The sequence below is a fragment of the Camelus ferus genome, chromosome 5 (assembly GCF_009834535.1).
Source record: "Camelus ferus isolate YT-003-E chromosome 5, BCGSAC_Cfer_1.0, whole genome shotgun sequence".
NCBI classification, from domain to species: Eukaryota; Metazoa; Chordata; class Mammalia; order Artiodactyla; family Camelidae; genus Camelus; species Camelus ferus.
In genome coordinates this window covers 71,182,536-71,201,619 of record NC_045700.1, presented here as the reverse complement: position 1 = coordinate 71,201,619, position 19,084 = coordinate 71,182,536, and the positions used below count along the sequence as shown (strand labels likewise).

Below are 19,084 nucleotides of genomic sequence, written 5' to 3'. Positions count from 1 at the left end.
AGCTTTTCCTTTGGTCAGTGATGCTGTGTCATCCTGTAGAAATTAGATTATGGAGCTGAAATGGGGGAGGAGGGTCATTACTGTATAGCCTTAACTTTGTTAGACCTCATTTTCCTGATCTTTAAAGAATTGGGAAAGACTACCTTCATACGCTATTCTGCAACTAAGAAGCAAAATGAACACAATGAAATAAAATACATGAAAATACTTTATAAACTGGTAACATAAGGCAATATTGACACAAAAAACTTATTTAAAAATACAAATGAAACAAATCCTTCAGTAGACTGAATGCCAGCCTTAGGCTTTCTACCATATAATTAACCAGTTTTAATCAGGGCAAACCATTTTCCAACACAGATTACCTGGGAGGGCATGGTAAATGATCTTTTTTTTTATATGAACAATACTTAAAATACTATACTCACCATTCACAATTTCTGCCGTGTCTTCTGATCTAACTACACAAACCTACTTTTCCAAAGTAATGATAATGAATCACTATTTATAAAACATGCTTTCCTTTGAAAAACAATTTATTTTCCAGGAATGGAGAGCAGGGCATTGACTACAAAAGGGCCCACGGGAAATTTTTGAGGTGATAGAATATTCTATATTTTGATTGTGACCACAGTTGCATGACTGTATATATTCATCAAAACTTAGCGTACTTAAAAAGAGTGAGTGGGTTATGATGAGTTACCAGCTTTTTTATGTTTGCAGAGTCTGGTATTAGGAAAAATGAGTTTTCATGTGAAATGAACCTAACTCCCAGGGACCCACACCCAAATAAAGTAATATTCAAGTTACTGGAGAATTCTGAATTTGATTTTGACTGCTGATATCTATAAGGGACGGTTTGTCCCTTTCCACCTCAGCTGTGCAACGGCTCAGCAGTTATTCCAAAACCTCTCTTCTTACAAAGGCCAAATGTGCTAAATAGATGTCCCTTAAACTACTTGATGCAAAGAAATGCAGACTGTTGACTGAATCATTCATGATTAATCTTCAACATATTGCCTTTCCAGACAAATGTTTATCATGTATAAAATACACGTTTATTAGTATAAAATTTTCTTATATGAATCAGCAATTCATAATGTCAAAGATCAAGCAATACTTACAATATCCTAAAGTTCTCAAAACTCACTATGGTCTTTAATTTTCAGAAGGCCTGGATTCTTTATAATAGTATTTTTCAAGGAGACTGAATATTTTATAGATTCCACAGGGGAATATCATTCATGAATCTTTAGTTAAATATTCATTTTTTTCCAGCCAAATAAACCACCTTATTGTAAAAGGCTGCTGGTATTTGGATAGCTATCCAAAATTGGTTTAATTATTTCATACATTAACTAGACAAGAAAGCAATTTTGTAAGCAGAAATAGATAAAAGAGATAAATGAACAAGCTTTCAAACTACTAAAGGACTGCAGGGCTTAAAAATAAGTACAGTCATAGAAAATATCACTTTTTATAGAAAAGTTTTACTTTATTTTGTAAAAAGTAATGTTTTGAGTATATTTACTTTGCTCTTTCAAACCAATGCAAGTAGAGTGACATGCATTGAGTAAAAAGTACCCTGCTTTATGAACTTACTTTTAACACACTGTAGGCATACTGCTCACGAAAGGCAGAAATATGTGATCCAATTATAAAATATAACATGTAAGTGTAAACACATACAACTGAACAGTTGTGAAAAAATAGAAGATTAATCAAAATATTCTGTTTAAAAATATTAAATTCAAGTTATGTGGAACTTTTATGCATAAAAAAATCATGTATAATCAGAATGACTCTTTAAGGGTCATTTTTGAAAAACAAATGCTAACTTTAGTGAAAAAGTTAAACTTTTAACTTCTCTCTTTCAAAGTCCTTTCAAAATTTCAGTATTCAAATTAAGATATTTTAACAATTCATTCCAAAGACAGTTAAACAGCTCTTATTCCAAGAAATCTTCTTGTCATATATAAATAAATCTGCTAATGGAAGAGTAAGAAAAGCCAATCTAGGAAAGAAAATAGTTCAGCAAAGAGACAGTCAAAGGTGATCTCAAATTGCCTTTTTTCCCTCCCTATCATTTGTTTTCATGCTACTTTTTGAGAAGCGACCTGTAGGGAGTTCATCCTAATCTACATTTTCTCTCAAATCACCCCCGTCTGAGACAGCACAGGGAATCGCCCTATTTCACCAGACAGGAAAACCTAAGCCCAAACCTCACTCCTACCCCTGGGCTGCAGTGAGAAACGTTACAAAAGTGCCTAGTCTATGATTATCTCAGCAACAAAGTGGACTTCTCTAGTGATGATTCCGCTGTACTGTTTTGTTGCCTTAATGTTAATTAAACATCACACACACACACACACACACACACACACACACAAACACACTCTCTCACTTAAAAATTTGAAATTAAAACTGTCCCTAGACAAATAATTTAAACGCTGGGAAAAGAAAAAGTAAATATAAGCCCAACCACTTACGGCCTCCCTCCTCCACTCCTACCTCCCCTGATTCAGCCTAAATAGAAACGTAAGTTTTCACCTCCACGGTAGCAGGAAAGAGTGCCACTCTTATTTGCATTAAACGGGTTGGAAGCTCGAAGAGGCAGACGGGACTTCTCAAGTACCCGGTTTCCATCAACCAGTCTTGTCCTTCCCGTTCTCAGTCTGTGGTTCCGAGGGGCTGGGGCCGTCGGGGGGCGGCCCCGGGGGCCCCGCGGGCCTCGCTGCGGCGCAGGCGGGCGGGGAAGGCCCAGGGAAGGCGCGCAGTGGAGTCCGCTTCAGTTTTATCACTCGGTGCGGGGTGGCCTTCTTGTCGGAGAGCAGAACTTTAGCTGGAGGTGGGTGCGCCGCTCCGTTTTCAGCTGCCCCAGTCCCCCCGGCGGCCTGGGGACGCCCGGGCACCGCGGTGCCCACCGGGGACGGGGCTTTCGACGGGGCAGTGCGCTGAGCGGCCTTTCCTCCCGCAGCCGGGTTCACCGGCGCCGGGGACCAGGGCTGGGCAGCAGCGGCCGGAGACACCCTGACCGAAGCCGAGTTCTTGACTTTAATTTGGGTGCTGGTGGAAGGACCCAAAAATCGGACTGGCTTAGGACCAGTCTTAGAGTTCACGCCTTCTTCTTCCTCTTCATTGAACACTGTCAGTCGTCTGTAAACACAGAAGCAGGTCCTTATCAGCATTTACAGGTTTAGTAACTAATCAAGACATCTCCGAAGTTTACCTTCAGGGTGAACAAAAATGGTTTTGTCAAGAATTTGAGTCAAGAGGTTTAGAGGTATCAACCTACCTCAACTCTCATCTCCCATCACAGAAAGTATGTAAATTAGCAAGTTTACAAAAAATTGTTTCAACTTGAATGTACTCTTTTAAACTCACACACAATGTGAGTGTCAAGGACAAATAATCAAGGACAAAAACTTAGGAGTGTCACACTAGAATTCTACAACATATCACTCTGTTTCCAAAAATCCTGACGTGACCCAGAGGATAACCAATAACTTGGTTTCTGGGAAAACCAGGCTGTTTTTTCCCAGAATAGCAGTTTCAAGAGATTTACTGAGGAAAAAAGGGTTTCACAAATAAATGTGAGAAATGCTACTGCATATTTTATTCGTCTCTTGAAGCTTTAAAGCCTCTATTAACAAATTAAAGATTCTATAGTAAAGATTCTATAGTAAAGATACCTGTTTAGCTTTGTTGAATTCATATTTCCCAATCAAACCGTAATGCAACCTTCGGCACCCAGTAAAATCAACATTCTATGGAACACATTTTGGGAAACTGCTATAATGGTCAAACGCATGGTACAGTTTAACGATGTTTTTTGAACCTGAGAAGTATTGGACAAACCCTCAAGGACTCCTGAACTGAGTTTGCCACTCACTGTGAAAAGCCTAAAGGGGGAATATATCATTTTAAATGTATTTAAAGCACTGTTAAAGACACAAATGTGAAATGAATTTAATGCTAATAATTTCATAGAACATAGAAAATGCTACAAAATAAAAATGCTACTTGTGGTAATAGGAAGGAGAAAGGAATTCAGAATAACTCACAGGAAATTTCAAATATTAAGCCTAATATATTTTTTGACTATTGCCAATAAAGCCTGGGATTTCACTTTAGTGGGGAAAAATACTTACCATGACATTTCCACTGTGTCCACTAATATTTTTAAAATCATACTCTTCCAAAAAGAATACAGCTTATAACTCAGTTTTAAAGAATTACTTCCATTTTTACATGGTTTTGGTAACTTTGTATGTACCGAGATTTATAGTTTGACGGTAAGTCAGATATTCACCTAGGTGATTAATAAGCTCAGTAAGGTCAAGAACCATTATTCATTCCCCCCTATAAAGGCAGTAAAAATATAGGTCACAGATTAAAAAACAAAAACCAAAAAGATCAACAGAGAACAGGTAACCTCTTTCGAACTGGGGCCATGTGGCGCAGGCTTCCAAGTAAAGGCCGTTCTTCCAGAGTCCAGCATTCTATCAGCTCGTGAGGCACCCGCCAGTAGCTAACGCCTGGAAGATAAAAAGACATAACTGGGAGGACCACTGCCCACTGCAAAAGCTTCAGCAGCATTGTTTTGTATAAGACCGGCCAGAAAAAGTTTGAGGTTCCTGCCTCCCTCTTGTCGAAGGGAGGCATACACAGGAAGTGCTCCCCCAGGGCAGCAGTGGCTCAGCTCACGGCCTGGGTCTAGGAAGAGCTGCCTCCCAGCCCCAGCTCTGCCACAGATCATCAGCAGGTCGCCATATGGACGCTGGGCAACTGAGTGTGTGCTGGCTAAGGACGTGGGCTCGGGAGCCAAGACTGCCTGAGTCTGGATCCCAGTTCCATCCCTCACTAATCACATTGCCCTGGGAAAGTTACTTAACTTTTCTGTGCCTAAAAATTCTCATCTGTGAAATGATGACAGTTAAGAGCACATACCTTGCCATGATGATTAAATGAGAAAATAAATGCAAAATGCCTAGGACAGGGCCTGGCACAGACTAACCAGGCAAGAGATGTTAGGCACCTTTATTATAAGTCACAGTTGGGAGTTGTGTGAAAGGACTGGACAGTGGGGGTTCTAACACTAGCCCTCTACCTCACTGGGTTGCTGTGACTGTGAAATTAGGTAAATTCTGAGAGCCATCCTGTAAGAGGCAACCACTATACGAATATGAGATATCACTACGCTATAAGCATCTTTTCAAACAAGAATAATCTGAGCTAATGTGGTAGGCCAAGATTCCAGTCAAATTGATTTAATTTTTAAATCTGATATGTTTCTGATTGAAAGCTCAAAATATTCTTATAAAGCTTAAAAACATTATGCTAATGAAAGAAGCCAGACACAAAAGGTCATATATTATATGATTCCATTTATATAAATATCCAGAATATGTAAATCCTTTGAGACAGAAAGCAGACTGGTGGTTTCAGGGGCTGAAGAAAGTGTTTCAGAACTGAATACAGGTGGTGTCAATATAGTAAATGTCACTGAAAAATATACCTTAATTAATCCTATGTTATGTGAATTTCACCTCAATTTTTAAAAATACAACCATAGAAATTATACATGGACACATTAAAAAAGGTTTAAAGAATGATGTTGAATAAAAATTGCTTGGAATTGAAAACAAAAGTCCTTTAAGTCCCAAGAATGGACTTGGTGTCTTCTTTTTTAATCATTAAAGGTCTAGTAATAACAACCAACTTAGCAAGCTGGGCACATAAATTATTACATATAACAGAGCTGTCCAATACTTGAAGAAGTCTATGGACCTCATTTTTAAGACAACAACTTTCTAGAGCTGTGTGATCATGCTCCCAAACCTATTTCTGCTACAAAAACAGCCCTAAATCTCATCCATTAATTTTTTGTTTTTAAACCAGGTTTATTGAGATATAATTTACACAAAATAAAATTCACCCTCTTTAAGGATGCTGAGTTTTGATGAATGTATACACTCATGTAACCATGGCCACAATCAAGATGTAGACAATTTCTATCACCCCAGAAAGTTCCTTCATACCCTTTTGCAGTCAATGCCCTGGCCTCCATTCCCTAGTTGTGCCTTTTCCAGAGTGTCGTATCAATGGAATCACGCACTACATAGCCTTTTGTGTCTGCCTTCTTTAGCATGACACTTTGAAGACTCGATCATGTTGATATATGTATCAATGATCGTTTCTTTTTATTTCTAAGTAGTATTCCATTACATGGATATACTACAATTTGTTTTAAAAACTTTCATTTTCCTGCCTATAATTTACATTCATTGTACAAAACTTGGAAAATATAGGAAAGTACATTAAAAAAATCAAAATCACTTCTAATCCTTAAACTAGGAAACATGACTGATGACATTTTTATCTCATTTCACTTTTTTTCTCTTCATATGCATATAATTGAAAACACTTCAATTTTTTTTTCCTGTTTTTGACCATTTCTTATTTTATCATGGGCATTCATCAATGTAAAAAGTTATTCAAAATAATTTTAATAGCTATATGCCATGGATGTGTCAATATTTACTTAACCCTCTATAATAGACATTTAGGTTGTTTTCATTTTTTCCCTATTATGAATAATGCTTAATTGAGTATCTCTGTTCATAAGCCTTTGTCTGCATTTGATTATGTCTTTAAGACAGATGCCTAGAAGTAGAATTTTTGGGTCAAAGATATGAACAATTTTGATGCTATTGCTGTGTATTGATAAATTATTTTTTCCCCCAAAAAAGTAATATTAATTTTACTCCTGTTAAGACGGCACAAGAGATCTTTACTAATCTGGTATATAAAAAAATAGTTCTCATTTGATGTATATTTCATCAGTAATGAGTTTGAATCTGTGCCATGTTCATTTTCTTTTCTGGGAATTTTAAGGTCATGAACCTTATACATTTATTGGTAGCAGGGTTGAGCTGGTTTTCTAATCAATTTAAATAAATCTTCAATCTTTGTCCAGTCAATGTAACACTTTTATCCAAGTTTTTAAAATCAGTTTTTAAATTTTATTTATATTTTTATGTTTTAAAGTTAATATATTAAATATTATAATAAAATTTATTAATCTTTGTCTTTAGGTTTTATTTTAAGCTTATAATTTCTTTCCCCAATTAAGAAATCAGTTATTTGCTTACATTTCATTATATTTTATGATAGTTTCATTTTTCATTCATAAATCTATATGGGATTATTTTGATAAATGATGTGAGGTTAAAGTTTTGTTTTTCTCCCAAGCATATTTCTCAATTACTTATTAAACAATCTATACTTTTTTTATTGGTATCTAATACTTTCTTATCACACAGGACTTTTTTCCTTATACCTTTAATGGCGTTTACCCCTGATCTCTGCATCTACCCTTGTGCCCAAAACACATGATTTTTATTATTATAGAGCTACATACAGCATTTTTATCGTCAGAGCTAAATTCATTCCTCTAATGACTTCTACTTCCTAAAATGCTTTTGGCCATTTTATCTGTTTATTCTTTCAGTTTATTCTGCTAAACTCATCATTTCAAATACTTTTAGTTGATTCTTTTGGGTTTTCTACACAGACATATTGTCCACAAATAACATAAGTACCTTCTTCCTTTCAATAGTTCTTTCTCTTACTTCTGTTTCCTGTAGGACGGCTTTCCATAGGCCTTACAGAACTTTATTAGATAACAATGATACTCCATAACATGCTTTCTAAGAAGTTAAAAACAGATGCACGCTTTGTAAAAGTCAGTGATCCCTGCTCTCCACTCCAGCTTCCTGAGTCAGTGGAGAAAGAAGCCCAGCCAGGCCCTCCCCAAGCCTCATGGGCAGCCTGCCAGTCCAGAGGCACAAAAGGACACAGAGAACACCAGGGGGGTTGTTCCCCAACTTAAGCCTAAATGTCTCAAAGTCAATTAAATCTAAAATAGTAAGCTTAAAGGGAACAGCACTCTATTCAGTGTACTTCATCCTATCTGCTTGAGGGGTATGATGTGAAAAGAAAAAGAAGGAAACGTGAGGAGGGCAAAGCTGAGGAAAAGAAGAAGGGTTGGTGCTAGCATCCCCCCAGAAGAAGGAAGCGCTGACGGAGTTTTAAAAAGCCTCTTCCTCTTCTTTTGTTTAACCTTTTGTGACTTGCAATGTCAGTCTCTACCAGCTTTTTAAGGTCTTTTGAGGACTGAGATGTGTCATATTTATCTTTGGACCCAATTTTTGGACTTATTCTAGTCCTTGCATCTAACAGACACTCAATGCATGCTTGTTAATTAAGAAAAAAAATACTTAGGCATAGAACAGTTAACCTCTGTGATCTTTAAGCAAGGGCATGGCCTCTCTGAGACTTCGTTTCCTCATCAATAAAATGGTAAACAGCATACAGGGTTGCTTTAGGACTAAGAGATACTGAATGTAAACTATTTATCACACTGAATATTAAGCAGAATTATTATTACCCACTCACATAAGCAGCTTGGTAAAAATGGTCAAATTTCAAAGTGTGCATTCAAAGATTATTTTGTTTTCTAAGGGCTCTTTAGACATCTTCCCCAGCATTATTTTCATTTTCTGTCTTGCTCTCTTTTAACATTTTTTATTGATTTATAATCATTTTACAATGTTGTGTCAAATTCCAGTGTAGAGCACAATTTTTCAGTTATACATGAACATATATATATTCATTGTCACATTTTTTCTCTGTGAGCTACCATAAGATCTTGTATGTATTTCCCTGTGCTATACAGTATAATCTTGTTTATCTATTCCACATTTTGAAATCCCAGTCTATCCCTTCCCACCCCCTGCCCCCTTGGCAACCACAAGTTTGTATTCTATGTCTATGAGTCTGTTTCTGTTTTGTATTTGTTTTGTTTGGTTTTGTTTTTTTTTTTTTTTTTTTTTAGATTCCACATATGAGTGATCTCATATGGTATTTTTCTTTCTCTTTCTGGCTTACTTCACTTAGAATGACATTCTCCAGGAGCATCCATGTTGCTGCAAATGGCGTTATGTTGTCAGTTTTTATGGCTGAATAGTATTCCATTGTATAAATATACCATCTCTTCTTTATCCAGTCATCCGTTGATGGACATTTAGGCTGTTTCCATGTCTTGGCTATTGTAAATAGTGCTGCTATGAACACTAGGGTGCAGGTGTCATTTTGGAGTAGGGTTCCTTCTGGATATATGCCCAGGAGTGGGATTCCTGGGTCATATGGTAAGTCTATTCCTAGTCTTTTGAGGAACCTCCACACTGTTTTCCATAGTGGCTGCACCAAAGTGCATTCCCACCAGCAGTGTAGAAGGGTTCCCTTTTCTCCACAGCCTTTCCAACATTTTTCATTTGTGGATTTTTGAATGATGGCCATTCTGACTGGTGTGAGGTGATACCTCATTGTAGTTTTGATTTGCATTTCTCTGATAATTAGTGATATTGAGCATTTTTTTCACATGCCTATTGATCATTTGTATGTCTTCCTTGGAGAATTGCTTGTTTAGGTCTTCTGCCCATTTTTGGATGGGGTTGTTTGTTTTTTTCTTATTAAGTCGTATGAGCTGCTTATATATTCTGGAGATCAAGCCTCTGTTGGTTTCATTTGCAAAAATTTTTCTCCCATTCCGTAGGTTGTCTTTTTGTTTTACTTATGGTTTCCTTTGCTATGCAGAAGCTTGCAAGTTTCATTAGGTCGCGTTTGTTTATTCTTGCTTTTATTTCTATTGCTTGAGTAGATTGTTCTAGGAGAACATTTTTGAGACGTATGTCAGAAAATGTTTTGCCTATATTTTCTTCTCAGAGGTTTATTGTATCTTGTCTTATGTTTAAGTCTTTGATCCATTTTGAGTTTACTTTTATGTATGGTGTAAGGGAGTGTTCTAGCTGCATTGCTTTACATGCTGCTGTCCAGTTTTCCCAACACCATTTGCTGAAGAGACTGTCTTTATTCCATTGTATATTCTTGCCTCCTTTGTCGATTAGTTGACCAAAAGTTTGTAGGTTCATTCTTGCTCTCTTTTTTAAAATTATATATTTTATGCTTAATTTAGAGGTATACTTCCTAGGACAATGCTAGGTACATGGTAGGTGCTACATAAACTCTTTTCAAATTGAACTAAATAAGCATAACCAACAGAAGTGTATTTTAGGTTACTGAATTATAAATTATTAAAAATACCTAGAAACTTATGGGGCTTAAAAACTTGTTAAGTAAACTGCCTCAATGTTACTATGAGGTGACAAATACTTTGACCCACACCAACAAATACTTTCTTAAAAAAAGAAATGCAGTATTTTAACTTGCTTTCTCTTACTAAGGAAAAATCTACCTTCTGCCATGAAATAAAGAAATTGTACTATACCTTTTCCTTCCCAGGCATCAAAGGCATCCATCATTTTCTTCAATTCTGCTACTGAATAATAGCTCCAAATGTACTGAACGTTATTCCCAGCCTCTCTGGAAATATTACAAAAGGTAATGAAAACTTACTACCTAGGTATGAATGTGCATGTTGGGGGGCTGTAGCTAACAGACACTCAATAAGTGCTTGTTAATTAAGGGAAAGAAATGTAGGTATTAAGTTGTTGTTCTTTGATCCTTAAGCGCGCACACACACACACACACACATATACACACTCTCTCACACACACACACACTGTCTCACACACACTATATACTACATGAGTATAATACACTATACTTATATACTAACCTACATTTGATCTCCTTTTATTGTGGTAAAGCATTTGTTAATTCCACAATATAAACTGTGCAGACAAATCAATAAATCTTTAAAATACATTTTCTAAAAAATCACCCAACTCCAGTAAAGTTAGAAAAGATTCAACTTTGACTAAAATTTTCTTAGCACTATGCCAGGCACTTATATATCTTATACAGAAACATCCCTGCCTGTAAAGAATTTAGAAAATGATGACATATTTAATCATCTAAAAAGCAAGGTCATGTGGTCATGCATTAGTCACTGATGTGTGACCAATCCAATCTCCCAGAGAATTAAAAAAAATTTTTTTGCAGTGAATTGACCAGTGTAAATAAGATTACAGGAAAAATATTAAGAGAATAACCCCTAAGAATTTTAACATGTTCAAGGCATTGGATTTTAAAGCTGGGAGGGACCAGTTGAAAAGTCTTTCAGCATTTCTCAGACCAGGACATCAAGGCACAGGCCAGTCGTGGGTCACTCAGCGGGCCTGCTGACTACTAGGCCAGGCTTCTGACCCTGGACTGTGGTCTAGGGGAGACACCCAGGCATGTGGCCTTTCTTTTCTTTTATTTCTTTTTTTATAAAGCCCCTCAGGGAATACTGATGAACACTTACAGTTGAGAACCACTGTACTAGACCAGGGAGATGGCCTGTAGCTTATATACATACGTGAAATGGTCTTAATCATACTGTCCTCAGGAAGCAGGCCGATTTCGACAGCTACAAAGCTCATCTGTCTACTGAGAGGTGCTCATGGTCTTTTCCAGTCAACCACGCATTCCATTCAATGACACCTCTTAGAAGAGACCAAGACTTTATGGTCCCTTTTCATATTTGAATATGGACATACCTTTTAAAAATGCTTTTGCTGTGAATTCTTCCCCCCAGCTGCTTATCAATGGCATCTGTTCCATCGGTTTTGGTGGAAAACACCCCAATAATTCTACTCTCACAGCTCGCACCAGACGTGCTGAGATAGTGCAGAACCCAAACTGTTGGTTTACTGCAAACTAAACCATACGAATCACAGAAGTCTGTTAAAGCCTGGAGCAAAAAAAATATATAAAATTTTAATTTAATTCTGGAGTAAAGTAAAACTGAATTTGTTCTATTACTTTCATGTGAAGTTGCAACTTCAGTTGGTCATAAGGGAAATAAAAAGATTATATATTTCAGCCTACTTTTTGTGCCTTTAAAAACCAAGCCAATTGTTGAATTTGGGTTATTGCGTGGGGGGCAAATCACCACCCGAAAACCCAACACCTTTTCATCTAGAGAGTTCTTTTCTGCATACAAATTATATTCCTTTCCTTCTCCTTTGGACTCAATACCAACATCATTTTTAAATCTTTATATAACCTTTGTTTTCCCCCAAATTTCCTACTTGACTCAGCGTCCCTTTTACTTTCTACTAACTAGCCCCACGGTTGATGCTTATTCTTAACTCCAAATCCAATCCTGGATTGACCAGATTAACATGTTCTTCTACACTGAAAGATATGAATATATGAACTCAATGCACATTGTCTGAACTCATTTGGCCTTTATCCATCTACTCATTCCTCATCCTAATATTAAGTACCTAGGTGCTGAGCACTATCTAAGGTCCCTGTCTGGGCAGACAGAATGATGAGCAGAAGACAGGGTCCCAGCCCTCCTAGAGTTTATAGCTGATGCAGAAGGCAGACATTAAATAAACATCAGCACACAGTGTAACAGGTGCTACCAGGTGAGCCTATGAGGCGCTAAGGGGCACAGAGCAAGAGGGCTTCACCCCGTGGGGTGGCACAGGCCTTCCCTGGGAGCATCAGCATTGTTGCTGTGGGCGCTCTGAGGACAAGCACTTTTGTCTGTTTCATTTTGTATCCTAAGTGCCTAGAAAAGTGCCTGAAGCAAAGGAGAGGCATAATATTTACTGACTCAGTGAAGGAAAAGAGGACCCTAACATGGATTACATTTTCATTTACTATTGCTACCTAACTCCCCTATTGGTTTTAAACTTCACTTGCACATTTATGAAAATTCTCAACTGCATTACAAACTGTTCAAGGGCAAAAACTGTATGTCATATTTCTGTGTGCCCTAGAACAGTGTCCTATATGCCAAAAACATTTGAAATAAATGCGTCTGCTGGCAGAATGAATGTACGCATGCTATGTCCTTTCTGCATACAAACCAGGAATTAAAGACTATAAAGATGAATGTTAACCCACCCCAACTTTCCAGTAAGGCTTTTTTAGCCCCATTCTGCATACGTGTACAACAGCACCAAAAGACTGACAGCTCAGTTTATAAATAACTCCACTAACAGAACCCATACGGCCATGCAAATTCCCAAAGAGGATCTGGAACCAAATCAACTGTCTCTTCATGCTCCTGATAACCATACGGTCAGCTTGCTCTCCTAAACACTGACATCCAAATCAAAGAATTCAAACCAATTCAGAACAGTTTTCACTATTAACAGTTATCTAGGAAAACTATTTTTTAGATGCCCAAAAATGCCAAGTAATAGCAAATAAAATATTTACCAATAAGACAAAAACAGATGAAGCTGTTCAAGTCATATAAAGATCTTCAAAATGTGATTTAAAATAGAAGAATCTTAAAAAAAAGATTTACTGATCTCAAGGTGAATTAATCAAACTGATGAGTTTTTTAAAAAATTTTTAAAAATTTGTTTAGGGGGGAGGTAATTAGGTTTATTTATTTTTTTAATGGAAGTACTGGGGATTGAACCCAGGACCCTGTGCATGCTAACCACGCACTTTACCACTTGAGCTATATACACTCCCCCTTCAAACTGATGTTTTAACTTAGTAACAAACTGCTACACTCACTAAATCAGGTAAGAGATTTTATATACTCCTTCATTTATCATGACCGTCCTTTTAAAATATCACCTCAGGGCGGATGGTTATAGCTCAGTGGTAGAGCACATACTTAGCACACACAAGGTCCTGGGTTCAGTCACCGGTACCTCCATTAAAAATAAATAAATAAATGAAATAACACGTCAGTAAACAAATTAATACCACTATACCCTCACAAACTACTGTACTGCTCTTAATTTAAAAAGAAATTCAAGAGCAGGAGAGTTCTATTTTTTAAAAAGCCATCAAAAAGTGTTAAATCTTCAATGAGGAATAAAAACTCGGTAAATCTTTGAGTGGCATTGTAGTACACTTTCCTAGAATAGAAGTTTGGCCTTAAAAATGAGTAGTAGTAATTAAGAAACACAGTTTCAAAAATTATAAGAAGAAAACAGTCTCATTTTGGTTTATCTACAACATGGGCTATATAAAATAACACATTGCTTTGTGAATAATAAATGTATAAATATGTATTCTCATATATATATTTTAAAACTTAAGAAAATGCCAAGACCTTTTTAAGTTCTATATTTGACCTTAAAGAATATGTCTCCATCTCATTGGCCAAGTGGTCAGACAGGCTGTACGGATAAGGGATGCCAAAGTAATCTGCCTCCTCCTGCAGAGCCACACGGGTTTGCTCGTCTGTGGGAATGTGAACCTCTCCATGAAGATAATCCAACAGGTATTTAAACAGATGTCCATCACGGTCAATAACACAAGCCCCTAGAAAACATTCAGTTCAAAAATGACTGCACAGTCGAACTATAATAATTCTACATAATAAAACTGGGAAAAAAAATTAAAAATAAAAATTGAGTAGGTTCTGTAGATACAAAAACAAAAAAAAAAAAGACTGCACGGATACATATTGACCATCAATAAAACTTCAACATGTCAGACTAAAATTAGACTGAAGATCTCTATAGTTAGAAATGTTTCTTTCTCACAAGAAAGTTAACATCTAGTGTTCAAATAGGTTTAGTCAAACTTGGCGATCCTTTGTATTCTCACTACTCTGGTGGAAAATGTACTCGGCTCCATTTGGAATCTGAGCTGCAATGACCATATTCCCAATATGGGCACCGTGAAAGCCATGAAGACCTCAGACTGCCGGTAGAAATGGGAGCGTACCCCTAACTCCTCCCAGCTGGGCCAGGAAAGGTGCATGGGGTTCCTCCCTGATGAGGACATGTGGGGTGCTCACTACTACGTCCAGCATTTGTGTGTCAGCGAGCCCATGAATTAACTTGTAGTGTTGCCGACATACACACCCAGGGTTCCTAGCTCTGGGCGTGCTGTGTATTTGGACTTACTAGGTTAGTCCCTGTGTATTAAACTTTTAAAAAGAAATGCTATGCTGGTACTATTTTATGATAACAGACTTCTCTTAGACAATTCAGCAGAATTTTAAAAAACACTTCTGTGTGGGGTTACTCAATATTTCCTTTTCTACTTTGATTGGTTTAGAAAAGAAGGGATTAAGAAGGCAAAACCTGGGGATTGAAGAAACAACTCAATCTCTGCTTACCATCTTCTCCCCAGCAACCTTTCTACCCCAATGGACATCATGTCCTGGGCACCCGCCATCAATGAGTTTCCCATTCTTTCAACTGCCATTCAGCTCACAAAGCAATCTCTCAAGACCCAGGGTTACTACCAGCCCCTTCTGCTCAGAGCTCCTCAAGCCCTCTCTTCTAACACAGATGCAAGAGTGGGTTCCACGAGCCCCTAAGATGTGCAAAAAAAAACGTTACTTGCATTGCTGAACTTTCTTTACAACCAGTAGTAAATTCAATGAACCCTGGAGCACTTAAACCGGAGAGCGGCCCCAGGACTCTAACCCTTGTGATTTACGGTTTCTTCTAAAACACCAATTTTCAGTCCTCTATCACTGGGTGATGGACAGTATAAAGTCATTGATGTTTCCTCAGGCATACATGTCAGCCCACACAAGGCTCCGCAGCTGGACCACGTGCAAGTTTAACTCGAATTCTACACTGCCAGTGACCGTCCTGTCGACCATGACGGCAGCTGCCTTCTCCAGAGAAATATATTTCTTAACTTTAAGAAAACAGAAGCTAATATATTTAATCAGCCACAATACCTTTCCCCATTGAGTTTTATGAATGTAACAACTTTCAAAATATAATCCCCATGATTAGGTCATGGTTGGCCTTTACATACATTCACTTTTTTCATCAACTTTTAGCAACAGCATCACAGATTCTGGAAATGGGTATTTAAGTTCTCCGTGTACTTAATGAATCTCCATACAGTCCTAATGATCTCAGTAATTGGTATACTAAGCTAACACATTCTGTTGTAATTAGAAAAATTAAAGGGAATTTAAACTAGCTTCTTATTTTAATGAATATTCATAATCACAGACTTTAGATATTTACCTGATTCATCTGTTTTTACGGGAAAACGACCGCTGAACATGGATGCCAACATCGAATCCTTAAAGCGGCACAAGGACTCACGCCTGGCTGTGTAAATACAGCCTCCCACGTTCAGTCGAAGAATATCTAACACCTCTTCTTCGGCCTTAGGACCTTCCATCGCTCTCTCTGACACCTGAATTTTTGCTTTGAAACACTTTCAAAAACTGCAAGACAATGGTAGTCCCAGTCCCCCTCTGTAAAAACAAAGGACAATCACCACTGACATTTCCAATAATACACCAATTAGATAATAAATACATTTTAATATGATTTAAAACAAATTCCTCAGCACTGGCAATACTGAATTGAAGGATTTTATGTAATACAAAAGAAGTCTGAGATATGCTGAGAAGCCAGAAAACTATGGCTCAGAAGATTTGTAAACGATAATAAACTATTATCAACCAAATCAGAGCTGCTGAAATGACTGTTTTAAGAATTAAACAAGACAATGCACTGTCTATTACATATAAAGCAAAGGTGAGGTGTGCTTATGATTTTCAATATTCACATATCTTTTTAAACTACAGTAAGTCTAAGGGAGCTGTGTAGACTTGCAGAGGGGATCAGCACGTAGCATAGAATTGGGGTACTAAGCTCTACCAATTACCAACTTGGGACCTTGGGCAAATACTTATCTTGCTCTGCCTGTTTCCCCATCTCTAAGATGGGGTAGGGAAGATGCCTACTTCAAAGGACTATCAGAGGAATAATTGATAGAACATATAAAAAGCATACAGAACAGTCTGGCTCAGAATAAGGAATCAACAAGTGATAAATATTATCTATAACGATACAAAATTTTACCAGAAGGTATATAGCGAGGGCCTTTAGATTGGCTCTGGAGATTTAAGGAAACATTAAGAGCCAGAAATTATTAATTGTAATTGTAATGGTAATTGTAATTCTTAAGTCAGGTAACTAAGGAATACATAATTTATCAACTGAGATCAGAATTCCATGTACACCAATAGCCATACTGGTCCAGAAGGACAACAAATGACACCTCTAACTCATCTGGCTTCTTCCCTCTGAAACGGCTGAAGGTTTAGGGAAATTTAAAGGATCTGATTTCTTAATCTATTCTGGAGACAGATGAAACCACGGGTGACCGTGGCGTTTTATGGAACCTAAAACAATAGCATGACGAAAAAGTTACTCTCCACGTATCTGCACATTTCAGAGCAAGTGTAAAATGGCTGCCAATAGGCTCAACCTCTGTGGTCACTCACTCAGTGTGCTCAACTATGATCCTTTCATAGATGCTCCCATTTAGCCAATTTCCAGTGAAATAAGGGAAGGAGGCCATTAGAGTCTGAGGGATACCATGTGTGTGAAACATGATCAATGGACAGAAACTATTATGGGCCAACAGTTCAACCTTCAAAATCCACCTATCAGTGTGACTTCCTACACTGCCTACAAGTCCCAGGAGCAGCCCTGCAACGATTCATGAGAAAGAGCCATCGCTGAGCCCTGGGATGGATGGGTTCACACTGCCCTGGTTATCAGCTCCCTGGATTTCTGTCTGTTCTTCAAAGCTGCAGGCAAACCTTCACTGCTTGCATGACCTTCCCAAGCACCCCCTAGTTAGAATCCTTGCAGAGTTCTCCAGATACACTTTGTACCCCTGTCCACATATTATCTCACTTGACTAATCCCTAGTTTGGGGGGCTGTAAGCTGCAGGAAGGCAGGGCCTGTATTACCCTTAGCAATTCCCATTTACTGAGTGCTCACTATGTGTGCAGCCATAGGAGACACATGGCAGACATTACTTAATTCACACAAAAGCCCTATTGGATGGGAATTACTGTCCCTACTGACAGGTGAGGACACCGGAGAAAGAAAACAGTGATATGTGCAGGGTCCACACAACGGCTGTCCTAAATGGTGGAGTCACTCCCAACCCAGTCAGCAGGGCCAACTCCAAGTTCTTCCAGCTGCACCCCACACTGCCTCCTTCAGTACTGTTGCACCCCTAAGGCTCCTGACCTGGGCACATCACTAAGTATCTGTCCATCTGAAGACCCCTGTTGGTGGCAATAGGAACAGGTTCAAAGATTCAAGAGATAGCCCTAAGGCAGAGGACCATGACCATTTATTTCAAGGCCAATCACGGGGCCCCATCCTCAAATGCACCCACTCAGACTCCCTGCTGTGTTCGAAGTGCCCTGCCCTCTGGGGAAGTGTCCCCAGCGTGCGGTCCTGTGGCCACCAGCATTAAAACCATCAGGGACACTTGCTGAAAATGCACATTCCCGGACCACGACACAGAGGTTGGTTCAGAAAATCTAAGGGGTCGGAGTTCACCCGCAGACCCCACTTTGAGAATCGTGGCTCAAGGGACTCGCATTCCTCCCACGACGCGGGGCGAAAAGGGAGGGGCTGGGACACCACAAAGCCCCGCCGGGATCTCCCGGCGGCCGGGGGACCCCAAATCCGCCCGAAGCCCGAGTCTGCAGCCCCGGGGCGCCCGTGTTGTCAGCGAGGCCCGGGCTCTTCATGAGGGCGCCCCGCCGCCTCCCGGGCCCGCGGCCCACCCGGCGCCCCGCTCCTCCGCACGGGCGGGGCGGGATAGACCGCCTCCCCGACTGACCTGCGACCCGCCCGGCCCTCGGCGCGACAGCCGGACGCCGCGGGGCCCGACGCGGAAGTGAGCGCCTCCTCGGCGGCTCCACAACTCGTGCAGCAGCGCGGCCCTAGGGGCGCCCCCGTGCGGCCCCGCCCGGCCTGGAGGCGACGGGTTGGAAAGCGAGGCCCCGCCCCGGACACGCCCCATCCCGGGCTGGTCCCGCCCCTCCGGCCGCCTCCGGCCGCCTCCGCTCGCCTGGCTGGAGGACAAGAGGTCTGGTGGCCTCGTTCCCTGCAGGAAAAGGGAAGGCCCCGCAGAGAGATGCGGGCTGGATTCCAGAGGGACGGTCTTGTCGTCCAGAGGCTGCTTTTATACATGAAGTAACACAACACCGAAATCACGATCGTCCAGGGTCAGCTAATAAGTGGTAAGAGAATGAGTTAGGTCTCACCTACAGGTGAGGAGGGCTCTTCC

The 19,084-nt window shown here is 39.4% G+C and overlaps 1 protein-coding gene across 1 annotated transcript; it reads right to left on the bottom strand.

Moving 5' to 3' along the window:
• Positions 1-195: 195 nt before the first annotated feature.
• On the bottom strand, positions 196-18,753 carry KCTD18 (potassium channel tetramerization domain containing 18). The gene is made up of 7 exons (XM_032480096.1): positions 18,635-18,753; positions 15,996-16,231; positions 14,105-14,316; positions 11,568-11,761; positions 10,352-10,446; positions 4,436-4,538; positions 196-3,156 (listed from the first exon to the last, which is right to left on the bottom strand). The coding sequence occupies exons 2-7, from the start codon at positions 16,153-16,155 to the stop codon at positions 2,646-2,648; spliced, it is 1,275 nt and encodes a 424-aa protein (XP_032335987.1). The 5' UTR covers positions 16,156-16,231; positions 18,635-18,753; the 3' UTR covers positions 196-2,645.
• Positions 18,754-19,084: the final 331 nt, after the last annotated feature.